Consider the following 22100-nt stretch of genomic DNA (forward strand, 5'->3'; position numbering starts at 1 on the left):
TAACCACCGGGTAGACAGCCTTCTCCTCGTTGAGCCCCAAACCACCGTCCAGTTACAGAGGTCTATTTGTGCTCAGGCAGGACTGAAATCCCTGTGGCTGAAATTGTGGCCTGTATCAGTTTCTCACTTTGGTGAATTTAACTCACCAAGGGTCTCCCGCACTGTTTAAAATCTATTCTGCATGTGCACGCTCCACTTCACAAGTTACCACATTTCCCGTCAACTCGTAAAACAATCATCGTTCCCCGTGCAAAGTTCTGTTTGGGTGAAACTAATTTGTTACAGCTTTCTTACCGGACATGCAAGTCATTCAGAGGAACATTAAATTGGTATTTGTAAAGCTGTCTCGCTTTTATTTATACAGTTGTAGTGAGATATGTTAATTATGGCACCCCATGAGAGGCTGGTGATACTGTAGTTTCACCATCATGGCCGCAGACTTTATAGGGTTAACCCATTTTGACCTGAGATCAGATTCTAAAAATGTCTTCTACATCCTGACAGTTTTCTGAAAAAGCTATGTTTCTATGTCAGTGGTTCTTCGATTTTTCAAAAATAGCAGACCTACAAGCTCGTAGCGCGCCACTCGGTGGCGCGCTATGAGCTTGTAGATCTGCTATTTTTCAATAGCTAAAGCATAACATAATGCTAACATGGGGTTCCCGCCCAAAATGGGTTAATCAATAGTTCGTTGTCTGACTGTGTCATATATAGTTTCACATGATGACCACAGACTTTGGGGCTAATATAGTTCACCATACGACTGTTTCACACAACAAAGTATGAATTAGGCTTTAGTCTGAGTTCAATGAGGAGGATGAGGATATATAGGATGCTGTGCTAGGAGACCTCTGTAAGCAGCCAGAGCACATTCCCCATCACCCATGGGACGAGGTCATTGTTCATCAGCAGCAGCGCTGATGCTAAACGCACTCACCAACCCGGCCTCAATCTTCAATACCATCTAAGGAATAGGAGACTGACTTGGCATGTCGAACACAAGCCCACAGCTCTTCCACAGCCAGACGCCTGCTTAATGTATGACAAACACAGAGTAAAGTCAAATTACAGTATTCACTTCTGCCTTTGGGTAAGACCAGATGCAAGCACTGTGCCTCTCGGAGAGGAAAAAGAGGAATTTTAGATTTTGATGTTACTAGAATAACATCTGCAAGCCACTTATAACATAATTTGCACATTGACAAAATCCATGCGTTTCAGTTTACCGTTGCTTAATGATTGGGGAATGCATCATGTTTCTGTCGTCCCGTTTATGCACAGCTATAGCCTACAGGTTCCACATCTCCCAGTGTTCTGCATATAAGAGGCCTACTACAACTTGGTGGTGTGGTTTAAGATGCAGTGTTCTGCATATAAGAGGCCTACTACAACTTGGTGGTGTGGTTTAAGATGCAGTGTTCTGCATATAAGAGGCCTACTACAACTTGGTGGTGTGGTTTAAGATGCAGTGTTCTGCATATAAGAAGCCTACTACAACTTGGTGGTGTGGTTTAAGATGCAGTGTTCTGCATATAAGAGGCCTACTACAACTTGGTGGTGTGGTTTAAGATGCAGTGGCTTGCAATTAGCCGTCCATGTATCCCATATGAAAACATGCTGAAAGAAAAATGTTAATCGTCTAAAAAATCCAAGACTGCCTTTTCAGGAAATGACTCACTGACTCGAGATGATTGCAAGTGCTTTCTAAAGTATGTGATCCATTACATGACATACAATTAAAATTCACTTTGCATGGGTAACGTTGCAGGAATGATTGTCTCCACCAGGCCGAAGGCATGGGAAGAGAGTATGTTTTGCACTCCGTCCGTGTGTGTGTGTGTGTGTGTCCGTCCGTGTGTGTGTCCATCCGTCTTTGTACAGCTAATCTCCGGCACCGTTAACCCGGTCGTGCCAAATTTTGCACACACGCTCCCTGGATGCCAACGATGGACCTGAAATATTCCAGAACGGCCTGTTATAGCGCCACCAGGAGGCCGACTTTTGAACATCTTTGGATATTACTCCTCCAGATTCTGTCCAAAAATCCCGCAAATTGTTACACACTATCTCTATAGTCATGTGTTCAAGGTGGATCTGTCCGATATTTCTTATTCCATACTAATTGGCTAACATTGGCTTTCAAAGTTTGCAGGATTGGCCCGTTTTGAACAAAAAGCATCAAATCATGAACGCAGCATGCAATTTACGTGAAATCTTTCACAGACTTTCCTACTAGGCTGAGGAATATATCCCACCCTTTTCACATTGGCCGGTTATAGCGCCACCAACAGGTGGATTTTTGCAAAACACATTTTTGGAACAAAATGCCTCAAATCATCCAATTGCCATCCAAGGTGTAAGAAGAAATGGCACCCTTTTGACATTGGTCTATTATAGCGCCACCAGGAGGCCACAACCTGACCTGCCATGGTGGAGACCTGTGCCCTGAGGGGCACTTTATCTAGTCAAGGCTTTCCATCACATTTCAAAGAGAACCGAGGATTGCTTCAAAACTTGCCCATCTGTTCTGTCCTCGCCTTGTCTGCATTTCCCTTACAGCACAACTAGATCCACTCTCTGGTTCGCTGCCTTCACCATAATATCTGACTAAAATAAATTGGAAGTCCAACCATAAGCTTTTGAGTGAGTTCCCAGAAATTGCATTTAAAGATTAGAGCTATTAGATATATGGCATTAAAAGAGAAAAAAATAAGTGGCACTTCACCTTCATCATATTCCACAAAGTCTGGAATATGTTAGACTCCCCCTGCATGTGCATGGAAAATAAATCAGCAATTTTCTAAATGGCTTTTGTAGTGCCTATAAGCCTATAGGCCTACCTGCAAAGGCTTGAAGAATAACCTATGTTCTAAAAGAGTATAGCTACAGGCTATTATTGAGCATAATGGATCGTGCGAAACAAATCAAGATAACTAGAATATCAGTGGAAACTTTCACTTAATGAAAGATTATTTAATCAGCTACGCAAAGCCTATTTTTCGGTATGAGTAGCATATGAGGGAAACGCTATGCAATTCAAACACACATGCAACTCTCATCTAATCACTAGTCGACTGATAAATAAAACAAGTTATAACCAAAAGCGCAATCGACATATGCAAACTGCATGGTAGACTGAAATATATTTCTGCGCAAATGTGCATTTTAACAAGCCATGATATGAACTGCTTTAACTTCTCATGTTAAATGTTGAGCATCACGCATACTATAAAAACCTGTCTTTAAATGAAAACTCACCAGTTGTGCAGACTGTAGAGCTTAAGCCTGTAAGGTACCTGATGCTCCTTGACTTGTGCGAAGTCAACAGAAAGCGCATGTAGACTTGTAGAGTCGAGGGGTTATAACCGCGACACCACAAGCATGCATATATGTAGCCCCTCCTCAGCCTCCTGTCCTGCAGGCTGCAAATCCGGTCATATACTGTATTTGGTTTTGGTTCACAGTCAGTAGGCAGGCGGCGCCTACAGATGAATTTGCGAGTGCAGAGTCTCTGTGTAACTCGGATTATGCGTAGGCTATTTTTCTATATAGTGAACAAGTTCAAATTTAGATAGACGGTCTTTAGATAGATTTAGATTTAGATAGATGGTCTTTCTTATAAATGCCATCATTGGGAAAGTGCATGTTCGTGCGTGTGTGTGCGCGTCATAGCATTTTTCGGGTTTGGTTATTTATTTGCATGATTGCATCAGGGAGTTCTCAAATGCTGTAGTCCTTTCTCACCATGAGGTTTTATGGAACATTAATTAAGTCAATAACAATGTGCATCATTCTGTCAACAAACCTTCAAGTGGAGGTGGTCCACCAGGTGGACAGAATTCGCATTCAGTCCCTTCAACCCTGTTAGTGACTGAATGACAGTGACACTACAGCTTTGCCTTTGGTGACAGTCTGACAGATGTCCCAAATGGTGGATATTATGGATATTACTTTAAAAAAATCACCCCCCCCCCCTCTCTCGCTCTCTCATTAGCAGGCAACAGTGCAGCACTATCTCTCTCTCTCTGTTTCTGGCACAACAGCGCCACTTTTGCCCCTACTGGTACTCATAGTCACATAGTCACATACATAGGTTAAACACATGGTTAACACGGAAAGGACATTGCTGTTCCTTGGAGTGGTTGCACCACTTTCTTCAGTGATATTCCACACAGTCTGCATAAACAAGACTTTTCTCCAATAGCCCAGGTGGGAATGCACTTCCTTTTTAAGGTATATTATCTGTGGAGGATTTAAGCAAACTGTAAGTGAAACAGTGAGTGCAACATGTCCCAGCAGGACTGTATGCTTACATACTGTAGTCCCCCAGGGCTCGATCTATAGACCCCTCCTGTTTTCGCTTGGCATTAAGTACAAGTACAAGCTCACATAGCTCTGATCCATAGCTCTAATGCAACGCATTAGAGCTATGGACCAGAGTTAAAGCTCACATTGTGAACTTGTAGAGTGGCTATATTCTTACCAAATGTTTGTCCAATTTCCCCATTATATATAGGGACACTAGACTTAACGTGGCCCAGTCTTATCACTTTACTGTATCTTAATCATCTGGGAAATACATTATTAAAATTAATAGCTCGTTTCAAATCATCAAATCGTTTATCCTGCTTTCAGCAGTTCAATTCAACATCCGCATAAATTCTGACTGAAGCATACAAAGCTTTGACAATGTCTGTCTTTTATTGTATCGTTTAATTCGACTGGGATAAATACACCCTACACTACACAACATATTTTCCATAAATACTAATGTGCATAACTGTCAAAGAAAGGGGAAAAGAGTTAATGAATGCTGGGCTCCTTTATTCAGAGACATTCCACCCGGTCAATGGGTTTTTCCCTGGCATGGAGCCACTGGTTTGGTTTGGGCACATTACTGAAATAGTAAAGCAAAGGACCACTCCCTATCCATCTGTGGGAAGGAATCAGACTCAATTGTTCATCACATTGATTGGGCTTGATCCTACAACTTCCAAAAATAAAGTCCCCTCACATGAATGTCCTATAATGTCTATTGCAGTATAGTTTCTGACATGCCTTATTGATGAGTCCACAAAGAACAAATCCAAAACGCCAAAGCAGGAAACACTGTCATCACATCATGTTGAAAATATTAATTCCCTTTTTATTTCATCATGCAAAACTATCAAGTGGTGAGATCAAGTGTTAAGATCTGAGGGAAGATAACGCACTGGTACAGTACAGTAGGTTGACTACGGGAGTATATCTGATCATCATACCTGGGTGTAACATACACTGGTACAGTACAGTACAGTACAGTAGGTTGACTACGGGATTATATCTGATCATCATACCTGGGTGTAACATAAAATTAATAGTGTACAAAATGAGCATGGCAGTGAAACAACACACAGGCAGTGCAAGGTAAAGACACAAATGACATACAGTACAGGATAGTTACAGTACTTACATAAACAAACATACTAGAGATGTCCCGATACTGTATCTGATATTGTCATATCGGGTCATATCGGTATCGGTGAATATGCCAGTCTAACCACCGATCCGACACAGGGGTAACGTGGAGTTTGCTTTGGAGTTTCCCAAACTGCAAGTGCACATTTGAGTGAGGAGTCTGCTATAAACACAACACGAGATATATATATAGCTAGATAGCTATAAACACAACATAAGATCACGACACTGGTATCGGTATTCGGTATCGGCTAACACAGAAATTGAGTTATCGGGATCGGATCGGAAGCGAAAAAAGTGTATCGGGACATCCCTAAAACATACAGTACAGTAGTACACCTCAAATAATACTAAAACACAATGATACGTAACAGACTTAGGCGATAATGTGTGAAACGTTTAGTTTGATTTAAATATTCCACTAACTTGTAACAGTACATGAGCAACAGTAACGCAGCTTGAGGCTTTTACTATATATAAAACTGAGGCAATCCATCTTCATTCACTGAAGATATAGGAGTTAAATAGTCTGACTTTATAGTCTTGATTGTTAAATGATCATTTTCAAATCCAAAATATTTTTCATCATCCATTGACCATTGTTGCACTGAATAAAGGTATGACCCCGGATGTAACAAACATGTCCCCCAGGTGTGTGAAACCTCAACAAATGATCACATTGAGCCTACTTGATGGGGGAAATACTCCACAAAATGAGATTAGAGCCCAACCGAGACATTGGCATATATATATATATATATATATATATATATATATACTGGATATCACAAATATATGGTATCAGCATATATGTTGTCCCATATGCACAGATATAACAACCTGGGAACGATTCTACAAATGTCTTCTACATCCTGACAGTTTTCTGAAAAAGCTATGTTTCTATGTCAGTCGTTCTTCGATTTAAAAAAAATAGCAGACCTACAAGCTCGTAGCGCGCCACTCGGTGGCGCGCTATGAGCTTGTAGATCTGCTATTTTTCAATAGCTAAAGCATAGCATAATGCTAACACCAAAAGGGGTTCCCGCCCAACATGGGTTAATGCAGAAGAAAATGCTTCCGTCATTATAATGGTTTCGTCCCCACAAATTTAGTATTGGCACTACTGTTCTACGAAATACCATGATCACCAAAATAGGGCATGTAGGAATATGACCTCATATAGGATGGAGTTTCAGTAGTACATAATATACAGTAGAGGATTTCTGTGGCACAGAATCAGCCTCCACTCTTGGAATGAAAGGCCTAGGCTATTGATATCTATGAGGTAATGCTTGTTAATAAAAATGGTTTTATTCTTAAATAAATAACGCAACTTAAGACTTGTAAAAACCCTTTTAGGAAGTAACTGACTTTCAACTTCTTAGCAATTAACCCATTTTTCAAAAAATGTCTTCTACATCCTGGCTGACAGTTTTCTGAAAAAGCTATGTTTCTATGTCAGTCGTTCTTCGATTTTTCAAAAATAGCAGACCTACAAGCTCGTAGCGCGCCACTCGGTGGCGCGCTATGAGCTTGTAGATCTGCTATTTTTCAATAGCTAAAGCATAACATAATGCTAACACCAAAAGGGGTTCCCGCCCAAAATGGATGAATACTAAAGGCACGTGTTTAAGAAAATGCATTGGAATATTCCCAAAGTGCATCAATGTAACAGCGACCAACGCTTTAAATATCCTTCAGTAACAACAAACGGTAAATAGGATGGGTCACCATCCTCTCGTTACCGTTATTACATCACTGGAGATCAGGGGTTCCCAAACTGTGGTGCATGCGTGGCGTGCACCCCTTGTGGTGCGCAAGCGCCCTCTAGGGGATGTGTGACATGAAAAGGGTAATGGCGGTTTTATGGTGTTATTTAGCACAGTGGTTCCCAAACTTTTTCATGTCAAGGACCCCCAAATTGACTCTAATTAGCCCGCGGACCCCCATTTGAAAAAATATGCCAGGGAAGATTAGTATAAGAGAAGATTTGTATGGCTCTAGCAGTGATTTTCAACCCGTTTAATTTCAAGGACCCCCAGTTTGACATGCATTAGTCTATGGACCCCCATTTAATAGCATTTCTATCTCTGGGACCCCCAATTTATATTGTAAAATCAATGCTAATTTAACTCTGAGAGCGTACAAATGGAACCAAATGGACCTGTTAGGGTCCATTTGGTTCCATTTGTACACTCTCTGAGTTACAGACCCATAAGGGTCCATTTGGTTCCATGGTTCATTTAGCTTATGGGTCCCCCCTGGAACTCCCTCAAGTACCCCTGGGGGTCCCCAGACCCCACTTTGGGAACCACTGATTTAGCACAAACGGCAAAATCCGGTAAAACACTGTTGTAAGGAGATGTAGCTACAGCTACATGCAGCTACATGTCTCTCAGTGCAGTGACATTCTGTGATTATTTGCCATAATCATATTAAAAAATATATCATTTTTGGCCAAATACAACGAGACTTAGCGTTGGGGGGTGTGTCAGCTATAGGTCAGGAGGTATACCATTGGGTGCACGGCCAAAGAAGTTTGGGGACCGGCCCGCTGCTGTAGGTCTGAGGTTTCCATTCAGATCAAATCTAAAACACTTCCTCTATGCTTACATACGACACATTTGATCACAGTGCTAAGACACATACAGTACCTTACAGTCTCTTGAGTCTTTCATTCCACTGTCGGACTAGTAATACAGTAGTTGTAACAACAACCTCAATCTAGCCCATGCCAATATTTCAGTAAATTAAAGTCAAGATGTTTCCTTGCATTCTTATGATCAAAATCGAATCGTGTTTTCTTCCTGTAAAACAACATTATGACATGTGCTTATGTAACAGTTTCAACAAATAGGGCTCCATTTTCGTCACCGCTAAACCCCTAACGCCAGGGCTCCACCGGGCGCGTTGCGTCTCCGTCGCGTGCGTCAAAAAACGCACCGGTTCAATTTTAATGCACGCGTCGCGTCTCCGTCAACGCGGGCAGTGGAGCCACCCTTCATTGATTAAAAAGGGAACGTTCCCTGACGGTGACGGAGACGCGACGCTGACGCGACGCTGACGCGCCCGGTGGAGCCCTGGTGTTATCCCTAAATTTCTTTGCCTTTTTTACTATTTTGCAAAACATTTTTGAATAGTTCAACTAGCCAATCTACATTGACACATTGTGAGCTTGTAGACTGGCCATTTTAACTATTCAAAAATGTTTTGCAAAATAGTAAAAAAGGCAAAGAAGTTTAGAGATAAGGGGTTTAGCGGTGACGAAAATGTCATATCAGTCATTCTTCAACTTTTATCAGTAATTTTGTTATGACACGCCCACTTTTCAATGTTCAAATAAAACCTGCCTATCTCGTTTCATTTGGAGATACGTCACCATACGGAAGTAAGACTTGGACCTTTCCTGTGAATTTCACTAAAGCAGTCTATTGTTATTGATTATTACTGTGCATAGGCAATCTGAAAAGGGCTTTTGCAAGTCTTACAGGCCAGCTGACAGCATTCACATGGACGGCTTGGCTTTCCCCTGATCCTCCACCATCTTAATAGCCGCCTGAATCTTCACCTGGTCTCCCAAAAGCTGCCGGGGTTTCAAAGGGCGAAGGTTCTCGTCCAGCTCAAGCAACACCGGTATCCCAGTGGGTAAAGTCACGTTGGCGATCTCTGCATCCGATACACCTTTTGAAAGAAGGACAGTTATCATGAGTGCACTAATACATACGTATATTCAAATGACACTTGATAAAACTAACAGTAACTGATCTTTAAGCTACAATCCTAAGTTGTTTTGTACGTTGTCTTACTCTCCCCGTGGAGAGAAGTAATTGCAATGATGTCCACATTAGGGATGCACCGAAAGGGAGATTCTTGGCCGAAGCCGAATACCGAATATAGGAAACAGTTGGCCGAAAACCGAATACCGAATATGATTAATATTATAGGCTATATCTTTTTTCCTACCATTGCTGTCATGGCCGTACCTTTAAGCTACCTGATTTATGGCAAAAGAAATGGTTATGGCAAAACTTAACTTAAATAATAATCACTATTATGGGTCCTGTTTTGAATGCATTAATTGCATACACCATTCGGTGATATATTTTCTGCCTATTCGGGCCGAAACCGAATAAGCCGAAAATGAATTTTTAGCCATTTTCTGCCGAATATTCGGTGCATCACTAGTCCACATACAGGTACTACAAAAAAGAAGATTGTGCTAGCATATTACAATAAACAAGATGGTGCACCTGGTGTCTGATTTGAGACCCCAGGAAGAGCAGCTGCTGATGAATAAATCAAATCAATCTGGTGCACTATCTGCTTCAAATAACTTGACATGACATGTCAACCATGAGTCATGAGTAACTATCAGCACTATTTAGTATTCATCACCGGTGTCACCGGTTTTCACTTCACTTTGCAGTTGTTCTGTCCCCTGTACCATGTTGATCTGTTCCTGTATTGTACTGTATTGTATTGTGTTTTTGTATGGATATAGTGTTGGGTGCTTGCACATATGCACACATGGCATCAACGCATGGTGTTGTGTGCTGGCACACTATACACTCTGTCTTTCTTTTATCTGTATTGTATTGCATTGTATTGTACTGTATGTGTCATTGTATGTTTAGTTTTACTACCATTTTAAGAGCCTGCTCAGGGACTACAGATGTAAATTAGCTTATGGCTAACACATTTACATGGAAGTGAAAACTGAAATGTTGATTAATGAGCATTGTCATTGTCCCTGTCAAATAAATAAATAATAATAAAAAAACAGTCTGTGTGCTACCAACAGCAGGGTAAAACATTCTCAATGGAAGAGTAGGGAGACCACAACCACTGTGCAAATGTGCTAATAAATCCTGGGGCGTAGCTTTAAATGACAAATGTACAATTACACAATGTTACTAAATGTGTACCATTGTCAATTAATTTCAAGCAGAGCATATCCTGTCTGTATTTAATGTTACGTAACAGTCTATATAAAGTCGCAGAGTGTCCAGTGACGTGTGGTGTGTCCACAGAGTTCTCTGAAAGGTCAATGTGGACTGGACTTCATCACAGCCACCAATGAAATGTAACATAAACTCACTGGCCTTTTTGCAGAAGTTCAACTTCCCATTTCTGGATGTGAAACATTTAGATAGGCTACAGTAGAGTAGCATTTACTGCAATACCAGGGTAACCAAGAGAGACAGTTGAAGCTTATACTTGACAAAAAGAAAAGAATTTCAGCACGCGACACCGCCATACAACGGAGTATAAATGATGCTTAACCATACACGGTATAAACCCTATACACATTTTATTGACCGGGGTCCCATGGTGTGTATTAAGTCTCTCCTTTTTTTCTCCTACACCAAATCTCTTTGCCGAAATGTGTTTTTGTAGATCTGCTCATTTCACCAAATGTTCGCCCCCAGAATATAGCGAATATTAGCGATGTTAGGATTCATGTGGTTGGTTAACTGCTTCATGTTTTATATATATTTATAACTGAATTGGTCTATAATGATCACCAGCAGTGGTTTGTGATTCCCCACAACCATAGTTGAGAATCCTACAAGTAGGCTGTTGTGCAATCCAATGAAACTCAAACAATGTTGACAATAGGAGCAGACCTTCCAGGTACTTCAGCAGGGCCCTGCAACTGTTGCCATGTGCAGAAATGAGCACCGTCCGACCGCTCTTTATCTCCGGTACCACGGTGCTATCCCAGTACGGCAGGAGCCTGTCGAGCACCATCTTTAGGCTCTCCGCCCGGGGGAGGTTCTCCTTTGTCACATCACAGGCGGCGTACCTGCGGTCGTTGTAGATCTCCAGGAAGTACGGATGGGACTCGTCGATCAGGGGCGGCATGACGTCGTAGCTCCTCCGCCACACTTTGACTTGCTCCTCGCCGTGGTTGAGGGCCATCTCTGCCCGGTTGAGGCCGATCAGGGCGCCGTAGTGGCGCTCGTTCAGCCTCCAGGATTTGACCACGGGGACCCACTCCTGGCCCATGGCCTCCAGGACCAGCCATGCCGTCTGGATGGAGCGGCTCAGGAGTGACGTGAACACAATGTCAAACTCGTAGCCTTGCTCCTTCAGAAGACGGCCACACGCTTGTGCCTCTTTCACGCCGTCCTCGCTCAGCTTCTGGTCCACCCAGCTGCAGAAGCGGTTCTGCTTGTTCCATGCCCCCTCGCCATGCCTCAGCAGAAAGAGTTTGTATTTGGACATCCGAAGGACCAGCGGTGGAGACCTGCACACATGCAACAACAACAACAAATCAATTTAACATATTTGCTGCAGTCAGTTATCAACATCAATAACCTTGATGTGACTAGGGCGACTGTGGCTCAGGAGGTAGAGCAGGTCGTCCAATGATCCCTGGGTCGGCGGTTCGAATCCCGGCTCCTCCTGTCCACGTGTCGAAGTGTCCTTGGGCAAGACACTGAACCCTACGCTACCTCCAATGAGTTGGTCGGTGTGAGCTCGCCACCGTTGATGTGTGAATGTGGGAAGTGAGGACGCTGGCGTCGACTGTTCGCCGCTTCACCTCCCAATGTATGAATGAATGAACCATTGTAAAGCGCTTTGAGCACTTGGAAAAGCGCTATAAAAATGCCATTCATTATTATTATTTCATTCATTATGATGTCATACAAAGAGAAACAAACATCCTGTCATCCATGTCATGAAGATAAACACTGTCACAGACCTTAATAAATGTGTGCTTTCTGCTTAATTGAAGTTCAAAACAACATAAAGGCAACAACTCTGCAAAAGGTTAAGGGTTGCCTTTAAATGCCACAAGCCTGCAGTAGGTCTTCTTTGCAGAGTAGGTTAGAATAATGTAATTTGTTTTATGAATGTGTGTGTGTACAGATTTCATACTCGTGTATATCCCGCATCCTTGTTAAATAGGGAGTATTTTTTTAGGGATGGATCGGGTCGCACATGCATTTAAAAGTAGGCTACAGTAGGCCTACGATCGTATAGCGGATACAATACTATGGCCGTCTAAAAGCCGGCGAGACGTAAACGAGGAGGTATTACACATAATACCTGTACTTTATTATGCATATTTGCAAGCGAGGAACAAAATGATGTCCCGATTGTGGGCTTTACCTGTTTGTCCTTGCAGTTGCAGTTGTTTTTCAGACGTGACTGTTATTTGGAACGGTACACGATTTGTACTGCCAGTCCTCGGAGAGAGGGGTTCCCGTTGACGACGTCATGCGATTGTCATTCCCGTCGCCCAATGAAAACGGCCAAAGTAACACAAAAAGGGCGGTACCGTCGACGGACGTTGTGTCTCGCGGTCCATATATGGAAGCTGGAAGAGCGCCCACATCCACGCCGCGTCGTACGGCGGTGTCGCGTGGCGGAAATAGCCGATCTGCAAGCTCACTGCACGCGTCGTCGCCGTCGCGATGCGAAGCGCTGTGAGCTTGCAGGTCGGCTATTTTTGGCGCACGACACCGTCGCACGACGAAGAGTGAAAGTGGATTCATAATTCAACGAAGAAGAAGGCGTGGTGGTGCACATGGTGTGTGTGTGTTGTGTGTGTGTGTGTGTGTGTGTGTGTGTGTGTGTGTGTGTGTGTACTTCGTCAACATCAACATTCAACACCATGGCTGTGATGGAAGAGAACACGCATGTCCTCATGTAAGGTTTTATGTTACTTAAGTTGTAGTACTGTCGTGCCCTGCATGACAGTTTGCCCCACCAGTGACCAATGAGAAGCAGATTGTATTGTCTGCAAAGGAACTACGTGTCTGTCACACATAAAAGTTCTGTCCTGCAAGCCCACGTCATGTCAACAACACAGACATGGCAGCTGTGCGCGAGGTGAGTCCTGCAAATTAAATTGACCCAATATTATTTTGTACGACCTAGCAAAGCATGAGATATGATGGTTTGGAGAATAGGCTGGTCTCTCTTTTTACAAGAGATAAGCCATTGCATACAGGTTCTCAAACCTTTCAATTTCATTAGGACCCAACCAAATGGACCCATAAGAGTCCCATTTGATTCAATTTGTACAGTATCAGAGTTAAAAGTTGTAAAAGGGTCCATTTGGTTCCATTTGTACTAGTACACTCTCAGAGTTACAGACCTGTAAGGGTCCATTTGGTTCCATTTGTACACTCTCAGAGTTACAGACCTGACCTGTAAGGGTCCATTTGGTTCCATTTGTACACTCTCAGAGTTACAGACCTGTAAGGGTCCATTTGGGTCCATGTGTTACACTCTCAGAGTTACAGACCTAGGGTCCATTTGGGTCCATGTGTTACACTCTCAGAGTTACAGACCTATAATGGGTCCATTTGGAACCCCCTCAAGGAACCATGAGGGTCTCTGGATCACACCTTTGAGAGCCACTGCTTTAAATAAATACATAACTAATATAGAGCATATTTGATCAAATTTAGGAGCATAACTTTTTTGTTATAGATTATTTTGACATCTGAATTTAATTCAAACGCACGCACGGCACATGCACGACGTGCACGCACACGTGCACATGTGTCCTCTTTTTGGTAATTCAGAATATGGTATGCCTAGTTACCATAGTATGAGAAAAATTTAGACCGTATTGTATAATGTTAATAGCATGGCTGGATTTGTGTAGGCCTATTTCTTTTTGCATCATCCGTCATTGGATACACAGATTTTGTCTTGGTATAGCCTATAAGTAACTAGGCTATACCTAATCTGGGTCTGAAACAATGTACATGAGCTAATTGCCAATTCATTCATGAAGTAGACTAATTAAAATGAGTACTTAGGGTTAGGGTTAATAAATTGCAAAGTTTAAGGTTGCTGGGCACTGGGCAGTATGCATAACAGTAAAGTGTCATTGGTTAGACCAGTCATTAATTAGTCCTACAACTACAACCTATCTCAAACCCTCACCCTAAACTATAGCTCTGGTCCATAGCTCTGGATCAGAGCTAACCCTAAACCTAACCTCCCACGGGGCAGCACACCTAAACCTAAACCTAACCTCCCACGGGGCAGCACACCTAAACCTAACCTCCCACGGGGCAGCACACCTAAACCTAAACCTAACCTCCCACGGGGCAGCACACCTAAACCTAAACCTAACCTCCCACGGGGCAGCACACCTAAACCTAAACCTAACCTCCCACGGGGCAGCACACCTAAACCTAACCTTAACCCATGTCTAACCAATGACTAGTCTAAACTATAAGTATTCACCCCAAGTAGGGTAATGTTCTGAACTTATCTGACTGTAACATCTAGCTGTTCTATTATTTCTACCTTACTTCCACTTAGTTAATTTATACCCATTAGGCTACTATTATCAAAAAACTGCGTGTGTAAATATTTTGCGAAAGTACCAATAGTATCTTACATATGAGGTATAGCCTATTCAAAAATATTTTATATTTAATTCATTGAATACTGTATATTAGCTGTTTTTGGGGGGGGAAAGTACAGTTCAAACAAAACAAGGTCTGCTAAGAGGATTTTAAACCCAAGGAAGCCTATGGCTTGTTTCCATTGGGGTCCTTTTGTATTCAATCCATCGAAAACATTTAATGACAGACAAATATACAATACTATGCCCAGTCCTGTTTCATGGGCTCTATGGACAAAAGGTGTAATAAACATGCAGTTGGTCAGTGTCCAGTTGGCATAATTGCATTATAATATGGAATTGTTACTTGTTTGTCAAGGAATTAAATGAGCCAAAAACAAAGCAACATCAGCGAATTGTGATACAAATCTACAAGTAAAGCCAAATGAAATGATACTCCAAGACATCAAATAAATCATGAAGGCAACTTCATCTTTATAATCCATTAGATTACACAAAACAAAAGGGTTACATCTTGTGGTAGCTCTGGTCCATAGCCTTACTGCTCTTGCTGCCTTGCATTAAGGCTATGGAACCGATTGGCTTCCTGCCTCGCATGAAATGCAGACCAGCCTCTCTCTCCTCTGTAGCGGATATAAATATAATGTTTTACCTACTCACCAATACAACGACGGGTTGTGTAATTAGAAAGCCTACTTTCCTTAGTGGACGCACTTTGAGCCCCCCGCCACACATATAAATGCACTTTTTGGCCAGAAAGGGAATTTTTTTCACCCGAAGGAAAAATATGATCTACAGTATGAGGCTTTTCTCTTGGCTATAGAGGGTATGCGCGTGACATCATCATCAAACCCAGAAGTTATGCAAGAACACCTACTGAGTGGCAAAAAACTACTTTCTGGCCTTGACAGCCCATACATCCAAACAGAAAAGTCCAATCTGATTGCATTAAACAACATTAAACAATGTTAAACTCACTTTGCATGTTGCTTTGCCACTCGATTTGCCACTCGATGTGCCACTCACTTTAAGCATGCGCATACCCTCTATATCGGTAGAGGGCGCAGTGGAGTAACTCAAATTATTTTTTCCCCCGGTGAAAACAAAATCCCTTTCTTGCCAAAAAGTGCATTTATACGTGTGGTGGGGGGCTCAACGTGCGTGCACTAAGGAAAGTAGGCTTTCTAATTACACAACCCGTCTTTGTATTGGTGAGCATTTCATGCGAGGCAGGAATCTTCTGGTAGAATTATGAGGTCACTGTGTTATAATTTCCATGAGTAAACAGTTCAAATTAGAAACTTTTCTTTGGTGTCGGGCAGAAACGTCTTACAGTATCTCCATATTGTAACTTTTTTAAATGTTTTCTTTTTCTCCATAAATTTATGCCCTACTTTGTCATTCTACGGTGTCACACAAAAGCATCAAAGATAGCTGATCTATAAGCTCAAACTGGTCGCATTGTGACACGTTTTGAGCTTACAGATCTGCTATTTAATTTTTAAATTTGAAACAGTTTTGGACGTAATGATGCAAGGTTTCCACGCGATAGCAACAAATTCCAAAATTGAACGAAAATGAACTAAACTGGTCTTTGTGCTGTCATTTTGACAACACTTACACGACACAGTGGTTCCACTTACAATACAATTACTAATTGTCAAACAACTTCTTCCTGCCGTCCATTCCTGACATGGCATCCACGTTTTTACGCCAGTCTGTCACCTCTTCTTTCTGTGTTTATGTGTGTGTGGGGGGGGGGGGGGGACAACAACATAGAATGGTTGTGAGAAATACATACACACATATCAAGTTGTAATGTATTAATTAATTCAGGCCTGACGTCGAAATTTAAAAAAAAAGTTTTCTAAATCATGACAATTTTCTGAAAGATTTGAGGCACATTTTAACGATTTTTCAAAAATAGCAGACCTACAAGTTCATAGCGCGCCACTTGGTAGCGCGCTATGAGCTTGTAGATCTGCTATTTTTCAATAGCTAAATTATAACATAATGTATGTAACCACCAAAAGGGGTTCCCGCTCAAAATGGGTTAATTCACAAGTATTTGAATATTCATGCCAGTCTCCATATTACATTTTCATGATAGAGTTGAACGAAGAAAAAAAAAAGACACGCACATCCCTAAATCCTAAGTCCAATGTCAACACATTAACATATTTTGAACAGAAGCAGATATCTGATAATAAAATCAAAGAAAGAGGTCCCGCACACTATCTAGAACTTATAAAGACATTATATAGACATGTAAAAGTATGCTTGTCATTTGTTGTCAACCTTGAGGTTAAATGTAAGTTGTAGCGCAGAACTGACCTTCTCCTCTTCCTTCTTAACGGTCTTCAGGTTGGCTTTGAAGTCGACAGACTCTTTGACCTTGGCTCCCAGCAGAGCGCTCATCATGGCATCGGCAGAGACCCTCACCCTCTTCAGGTTTGGTCTCTTCATCTTGCCCTTCAGCTCAAAGACCTTCTGAGACAGCTCCTGAATCTGCACGGTAAAATCGGTAAAAGAGTTTTACTGAAGAAGATCTTATGTTGCTGTAGTATAGAATATAGCAACATCTAAAATGACACAGATTATTGTCCCGGATTGAAGGGCTTAACCACTTTAACCATGGCGTCCAAATAGAGGGTATGCGCACGAGCGACATCATCATCATACCTGGAAGTTGTGTGGGAACTCCTACTGAGTGGCAATCAACTACTTTCTGGCCTTAAAGTCCTATCTTTTTTTTTTTTAATAATTCTTATCCCACGATTTTGTAACCCATTTTTTCACCCCTGTGTCAATTATCTAATGTGATCCTGGGCTCTACACACCCTCCGCCAACCTAGTCCCCATATATGGGGGACATGGGGAGAGCAACGGACTTGAACTCATGCTTCCTTCATGCCTGAGTGTCCAAGTTAAAGTCCTATCTGATTGCATTAAACAACGTTAAACTCAATTTGCCACTCACTTTATGCATGCGCATACCCTCTATCACAGGCGGATCTAGAGATAAAGGGCCCCTGGGCCACCAACATGCAAAGGGAATTGTTTTTGGAGACCTCCCTCTGGAAGCCTCATGGATAAACGGAGGGTTTAAAACACTTGCAGTAACATGTATCATATGATGGTTTAGGACAGGGGTTTTCAACAGGTCGTCCGTGGAGGTATTGCATGTGGTCCCTAACCTGACCATGCATTTAGTAATGTAGGATTTGTAGATTGTTTTAACATTTTCTATACTAGTTGAGAAACAGTGAACTGAATGACCTGGTGACATTGATGAGCGTCCATGCAGTCATTTACTGACAAGTGGGAGGTCAAGAAATTCAACAGAAAAAGGGAGTTAAAATCTCAAGAGGGGGAAGTTCACCGGAATGTCTGGATGAGTCATTATTATTAGGAAATTATTAGTCAATGGACCATTGATTGGTTGAGAGTTGAGACACAGTGGGATGTTGTATACACATGCATAGCAAGTGATACAAGAGCACTATTTTTTGTGGCTTTCGCCTTTATTTTCTTTTTCATAGAGGGATAGGTATACAGTAGGCTGACAGGAAATGGGGAGATAGAGATGGGGGGGTGACACGCAGTAAAGGCCGTCGGGATCGGGAGTCGAACCCACGTGCGCCAGACTGGATTACCAGCCAAGGTTCCCAGACGGCTACGCCAGCCGCCCGGGTCAAGAGCACTAATCTTAGCCCATATCCCCACCCAACACAGAGTACCAGTGGTCCCCAGGTTGATTCTAAGTCAGGGTGGCGGTCCCTCGTTCACAATCAGTTGAAAACCACTGGTTTAGGACATTTGGGGTTATTTTATTGACATGATAAGCCCATTACTGGCAAAAAGTTTGAAGGTAATAACTGTTATTAACTTTGCACTTTTTGGGGGCCCCTAAGCTTGAGCCGGAGGCTGAAGCTCAGGGCCCCCTCCTAGCTCAGAGGCCCCTGGGCCTGGGCCCAACAGGCCCGTTGGATAATCCTCCCCTGCCCTCTATTGTGGGCATCATTATAGTACCTACTACAGTATAAATCTAAATGATAAAATGTTTTTTGCCTATAATATAGGTGAAAATATAATTTAGATTTCTTTTGCAAATCTACGAGCTCACAAAACTTCAGATATAGCGATTGTATATTTACAAAATGTAGAGATTTTTTTGTGGTTACGTGGTTGAATGAGTGTGTTGTGCAAGCATAAAACAATCATAATATTTAGATAAATTGGTATCAATGACAACTATTATAATAAATGCACCTAATATAAAAACAAACGTGAAACAAAAGCCTTACAAACAGATAAAACGATCACTGTACCTCCACCTCGTTTTTGGACACTTTGAAACCGATGTCATAGCGTTCCTCATCAACAGTATCGGTTTGCTGAGCGAGCTCTTTGCACATATTCTGTGGGGAGAGTTCTTGTATCAGAAGCAGCATTGCTCTATTATCACAAAATACAGAAATGAAGCTCTTTATACTTTGTCTTTGTACAACCATGTTGCTTACAGACAACTGTGATCATACAATAAATATAATGAGGATATTTACTTTAGGCTTTGTGACATTGGTACAGAAATATATATATATATACACAGTGTGAGTGTGTGTTACCTGTCTTGCAGAGACTGGCCAGACAGAGTGACTGCATGTTACCTTCAAGTCTTGCAGAGACTGGTCAGACAGTGAGTATGAGTGTGAAATGTCACCTTCAGGCCTAGCAGAGACAGGCCAGACAGTGTGAGTGTGAAATGTCACCTTCAGGCCTAGCAGAGACAGGCCAGACAGTGTGAGTGTATGTTACCTTCACGTCTTGCAGAGACTGGCCAGACAGTGAGTATGAGTGTGAAATGTCACCTTCAGGCCTAGCAGAGACAGGCCAGACAGTGAGTATGAGTGTGAAATGTCACCTTCAAGTCTTGCAGAGACTGGCCAGACAGTGTGAGTGTATGTTACCTTCAGGCCTATCAGAGACTGGCCAGACAGTGAGTATGAGTGTGAAATGTCACCTTCAAGTCTTGCAGAGACTGGCCAGACAGTGTGAGTGTATGTTACCTTCAGGCCTATCAGAGACTGGCCAGACAGTGAGTATGAGTGTGAAATGTCACCTTCAAGTCTTGCAGAGACTGGCCAGACAGTGTGAGTGTATGTTACCTTCAGGCCTATCAGAGACTGGCCAGACAGTGAGTATGAGTGTGAAATGTCACCTTCAGGCCTATCAGAGACAGGCCAGACAGTATGAGTGTGAAATGTCACCTTCAGGCCTATCAAAGACAGGCCAGACAGTGAGAGTGCGTACTGTTACCTGCAGATCTTGCAAAGACAGGCCAGACAGTGAGAGTGCGTACTGTTACCTGCAGATCTTGCAAAGACAGGCCAGCCAGTGAGAGTGTGTGTTACCTTCAGGCCTATCAGAGACAGGCCAGACAGTGAGAGTGTGTGTTACCTTCAGGCCTATCAGAGACAGGCCAGACAGTGAGAGTGTGTGTTACCTTCAGGCCTATCAGAGACAGGCCAGACAGTGAGAGTGTGTGTTACCTTCAGGCCTAGCAGAGACAGGCCAGACAGTGAGAGTGCGTACTGTTACCTGCAGATCTTGCAAAGACAGGCCAGACAGTGAGAGTGCGTACTGTTACCTGCAGATCTTGCAAAGACAGGCCAGACAGTGAGAGTGTGTGTTACCTTCAGGCCTAGCAGAGACAGGCCAGACAGTGAGAGTGTGTGTTACCTTCAGGCCTAGCAGAGACAGGCCAGACAGTGAGAGTGCGTACTGTTACCTGCAGATCTTGCAAGGACAGGCCAGACAGTGAGAGTGCGTACTGTTACCTGCAGATCTTGCAAAGACAGGCCAGACAGTGAGAGTGGTGGAACCCTCTCTGCTAGGACCCTCTTTCTCTCTGCTTTCTTCTCCTCCTTATCAGTCTCCAGCATGGTCATAGCCTTCTTTAGCAGGGCCATCTACACCATATGTAATGTATAATGACAGTTTTTATATTATTATTATTGATTGATTGATTTTACAGTAAATGAAAAAAGCTACACATTCAAATCTGTACAAAAAACATTTAACACAAGCTTTTGGTCAGTGAGGCCTTCAAGGCATGAACAGGTGCAGGTGCAGAATGCATGCATACATACATACATACATACATACATACATACATACATACATACATACATACATACATACATACATACATACATACATACATACATACATACATACATACATACATACATACTGTACATACACACACACACACACACACACACACACACACACACACACACACACACACACACACACACACACACACACACACACACACACACACACACACACACACACACACACATACATACATACATACATTCATTATTTAAACACTTTTTACTTTCTACAAAATTTCAAAATCAACATACAGTGTACATGCATGCATAGTGACTATTGATTACACAATACAATCCTTTGAAATGCACTCAGCATTAAAATTAACACATGCAATGTTTTGCTCATAGCCAGTAAAGTATAAGTCAGTTATAATAGTCAGTCAAAATTATCTTTTGTACACACCGGCACACGAGCACAGACACACAGACACACAGAGACGCACGCATGCACGCGAGCGCCCACACACACACACACACACACACACACACACACACACACACACACACACACACACACACACACACACACACACACACACACACACACACACACACACACACACACACACACACACTGTACCTTTAAGTACAGTCTGCGAGATGCAGAGATCTTTGGCTTTGGTTTCTGGAAAAGAGGAATTTGAGACATCTGTATTTTTTTCAAATAGCTACATTCAACTATAGAACAAAAAATATTGTTCTTGAGGTCATGTTAATTATTTGAATAACAAATCATCTCCACAAATACTACAGAATACAGAATTAATTCAGCCACTCTTCATAATTCATCATTATTAGATCCATTAGGCCTATAATAGAATTCATGATTTACTTGAAAATGCATTTATTCTAGATTTGACATAAAGGGACATAAACTTACCGGCCTAGTATATGAACATGGCACCACAATTAGTCATAGAGAGAGAAGAATGCATTTAGTTACATCCATGTTTTCCACAGGAATTTTACATTTTGAATGGTTAAAAACAGGGATAAAACAACATTTATAACTATAAGTTACACATTTAGCAGATGCTCTTAAAGTGACTTAAGTTGCAAACTTGCAATAACGAATGAGATACTTACGCTTCAGACATGGTTGCAGTTTGGTGTATATC

General features: G+C 42.1%; 3 protein-coding genes and 2 long non-coding RNA genes across 6 annotated transcripts in view; 1 reads left to right on the forward strand and 4 right to left on the reverse strand.

Annotated features, from left to right (window-relative positions):
• Nucleotides 1-3326, reverse strand: part of LOC306923765 (uncharacterized protein) — an 81969-nt gene extending 78643 nt beyond the window's left edge. Inside the window, exon 1 of the mRNA XM_079502054.1 lies at nucleotides 3259-3326. The gene's annotated coding sequence lies outside the window, so the exon portion shown is untranslated. The remainder of the gene's footprint in view (nucleotides 1-3258) is intronic.
• Nucleotides 3327-4778: 1452 nt separating this feature from the next.
• Nucleotides 4779-6359, forward strand: LOC306923368. Its single transcript, XR_013790050.1, has 3 exons — nucleotides 4779-5229; nucleotides 5305-5473; nucleotides 5789-6359. It is a non-coding gene; the product is annotated as an uncharacterized lncRNA (long non-coding RNA).
• Nucleotides 6360-8783: 2424 nt separating this feature from the next.
• Nucleotides 8784-12699, reverse strand: bpgm (2,3-bisphosphoglycerate mutase). The gene is made up of 3 exons (XM_079500945.1): nucleotides 12577-12699; nucleotides 11085-11707; nucleotides 8784-9138 (listed from the first exon to the last, which is right to left on the reverse strand). Exons 2-3 carry the CDS (start codon nucleotides 11683-11685, stop codon nucleotides 8963-8965), a joined length of 777 nt encoding a protein of 258 aa, XP_079357071.1. The 5' UTR covers nucleotides 11686-11707; nucleotides 12577-12699; the 3' UTR covers nucleotides 8784-8962.
• Nucleotides 12700-15242: 2543 nt separating this feature from the next.
• LOC306923655 lies at nucleotides 15243-15506 on the reverse strand. The gene is made up of 2 exons (XR_013790095.1): nucleotides 15458-15506; nucleotides 15243-15413 (listed from the first exon to the last, which is right to left on the reverse strand). It is a non-coding gene; the product is annotated as an uncharacterized lncRNA (long non-coding RNA).
• A 345-nt stretch (nucleotides 15507-15851) lies between these two features.
• Nucleotides 15852-22100, reverse strand: LOC306923651 (troponin I, cardiac muscle-like). 2 transcript variants are annotated; one of them, XM_079501867.1, is made up of 6 exons: nucleotides 22065-22100; nucleotides 21563-21607; nucleotides 20638-20769; nucleotides 19129-19218; nucleotides 17132-17305; nucleotides 15852-16531 (listed from the first exon to the last, which is right to left on the reverse strand). In XM_079501867.1, exons 3-6 carry the CDS (start codon nucleotides 20767-20769, stop codon nucleotides 16451-16453), a joined length of 477 nt encoding a protein of 158 aa, XP_079357993.1. In that variant the 5' UTR covers nucleotides 21563-21607; nucleotides 22065-22100; the 3' UTR covers nucleotides 15852-16450. The 2 variants fall into 2 exon arrangements, with proteins under 2 accessions (XP_079357993.1, XP_079357992.1); XM_079501866.1 differs by lacking the exon at nucleotides 22065-22100 and having other exon boundaries at nucleotides 21563-21646.

The sequence above is a fragment of the Electrona antarctica genome (genome assembly GCF_951216825.1).
Source record: "Electrona antarctica genome assembly, chromosome: 5".
NCBI classification, from domain to species: Eukaryota; Metazoa; Chordata; class Actinopteri; order Myctophiformes; family Myctophidae; genus Electrona; species Electrona antarctica.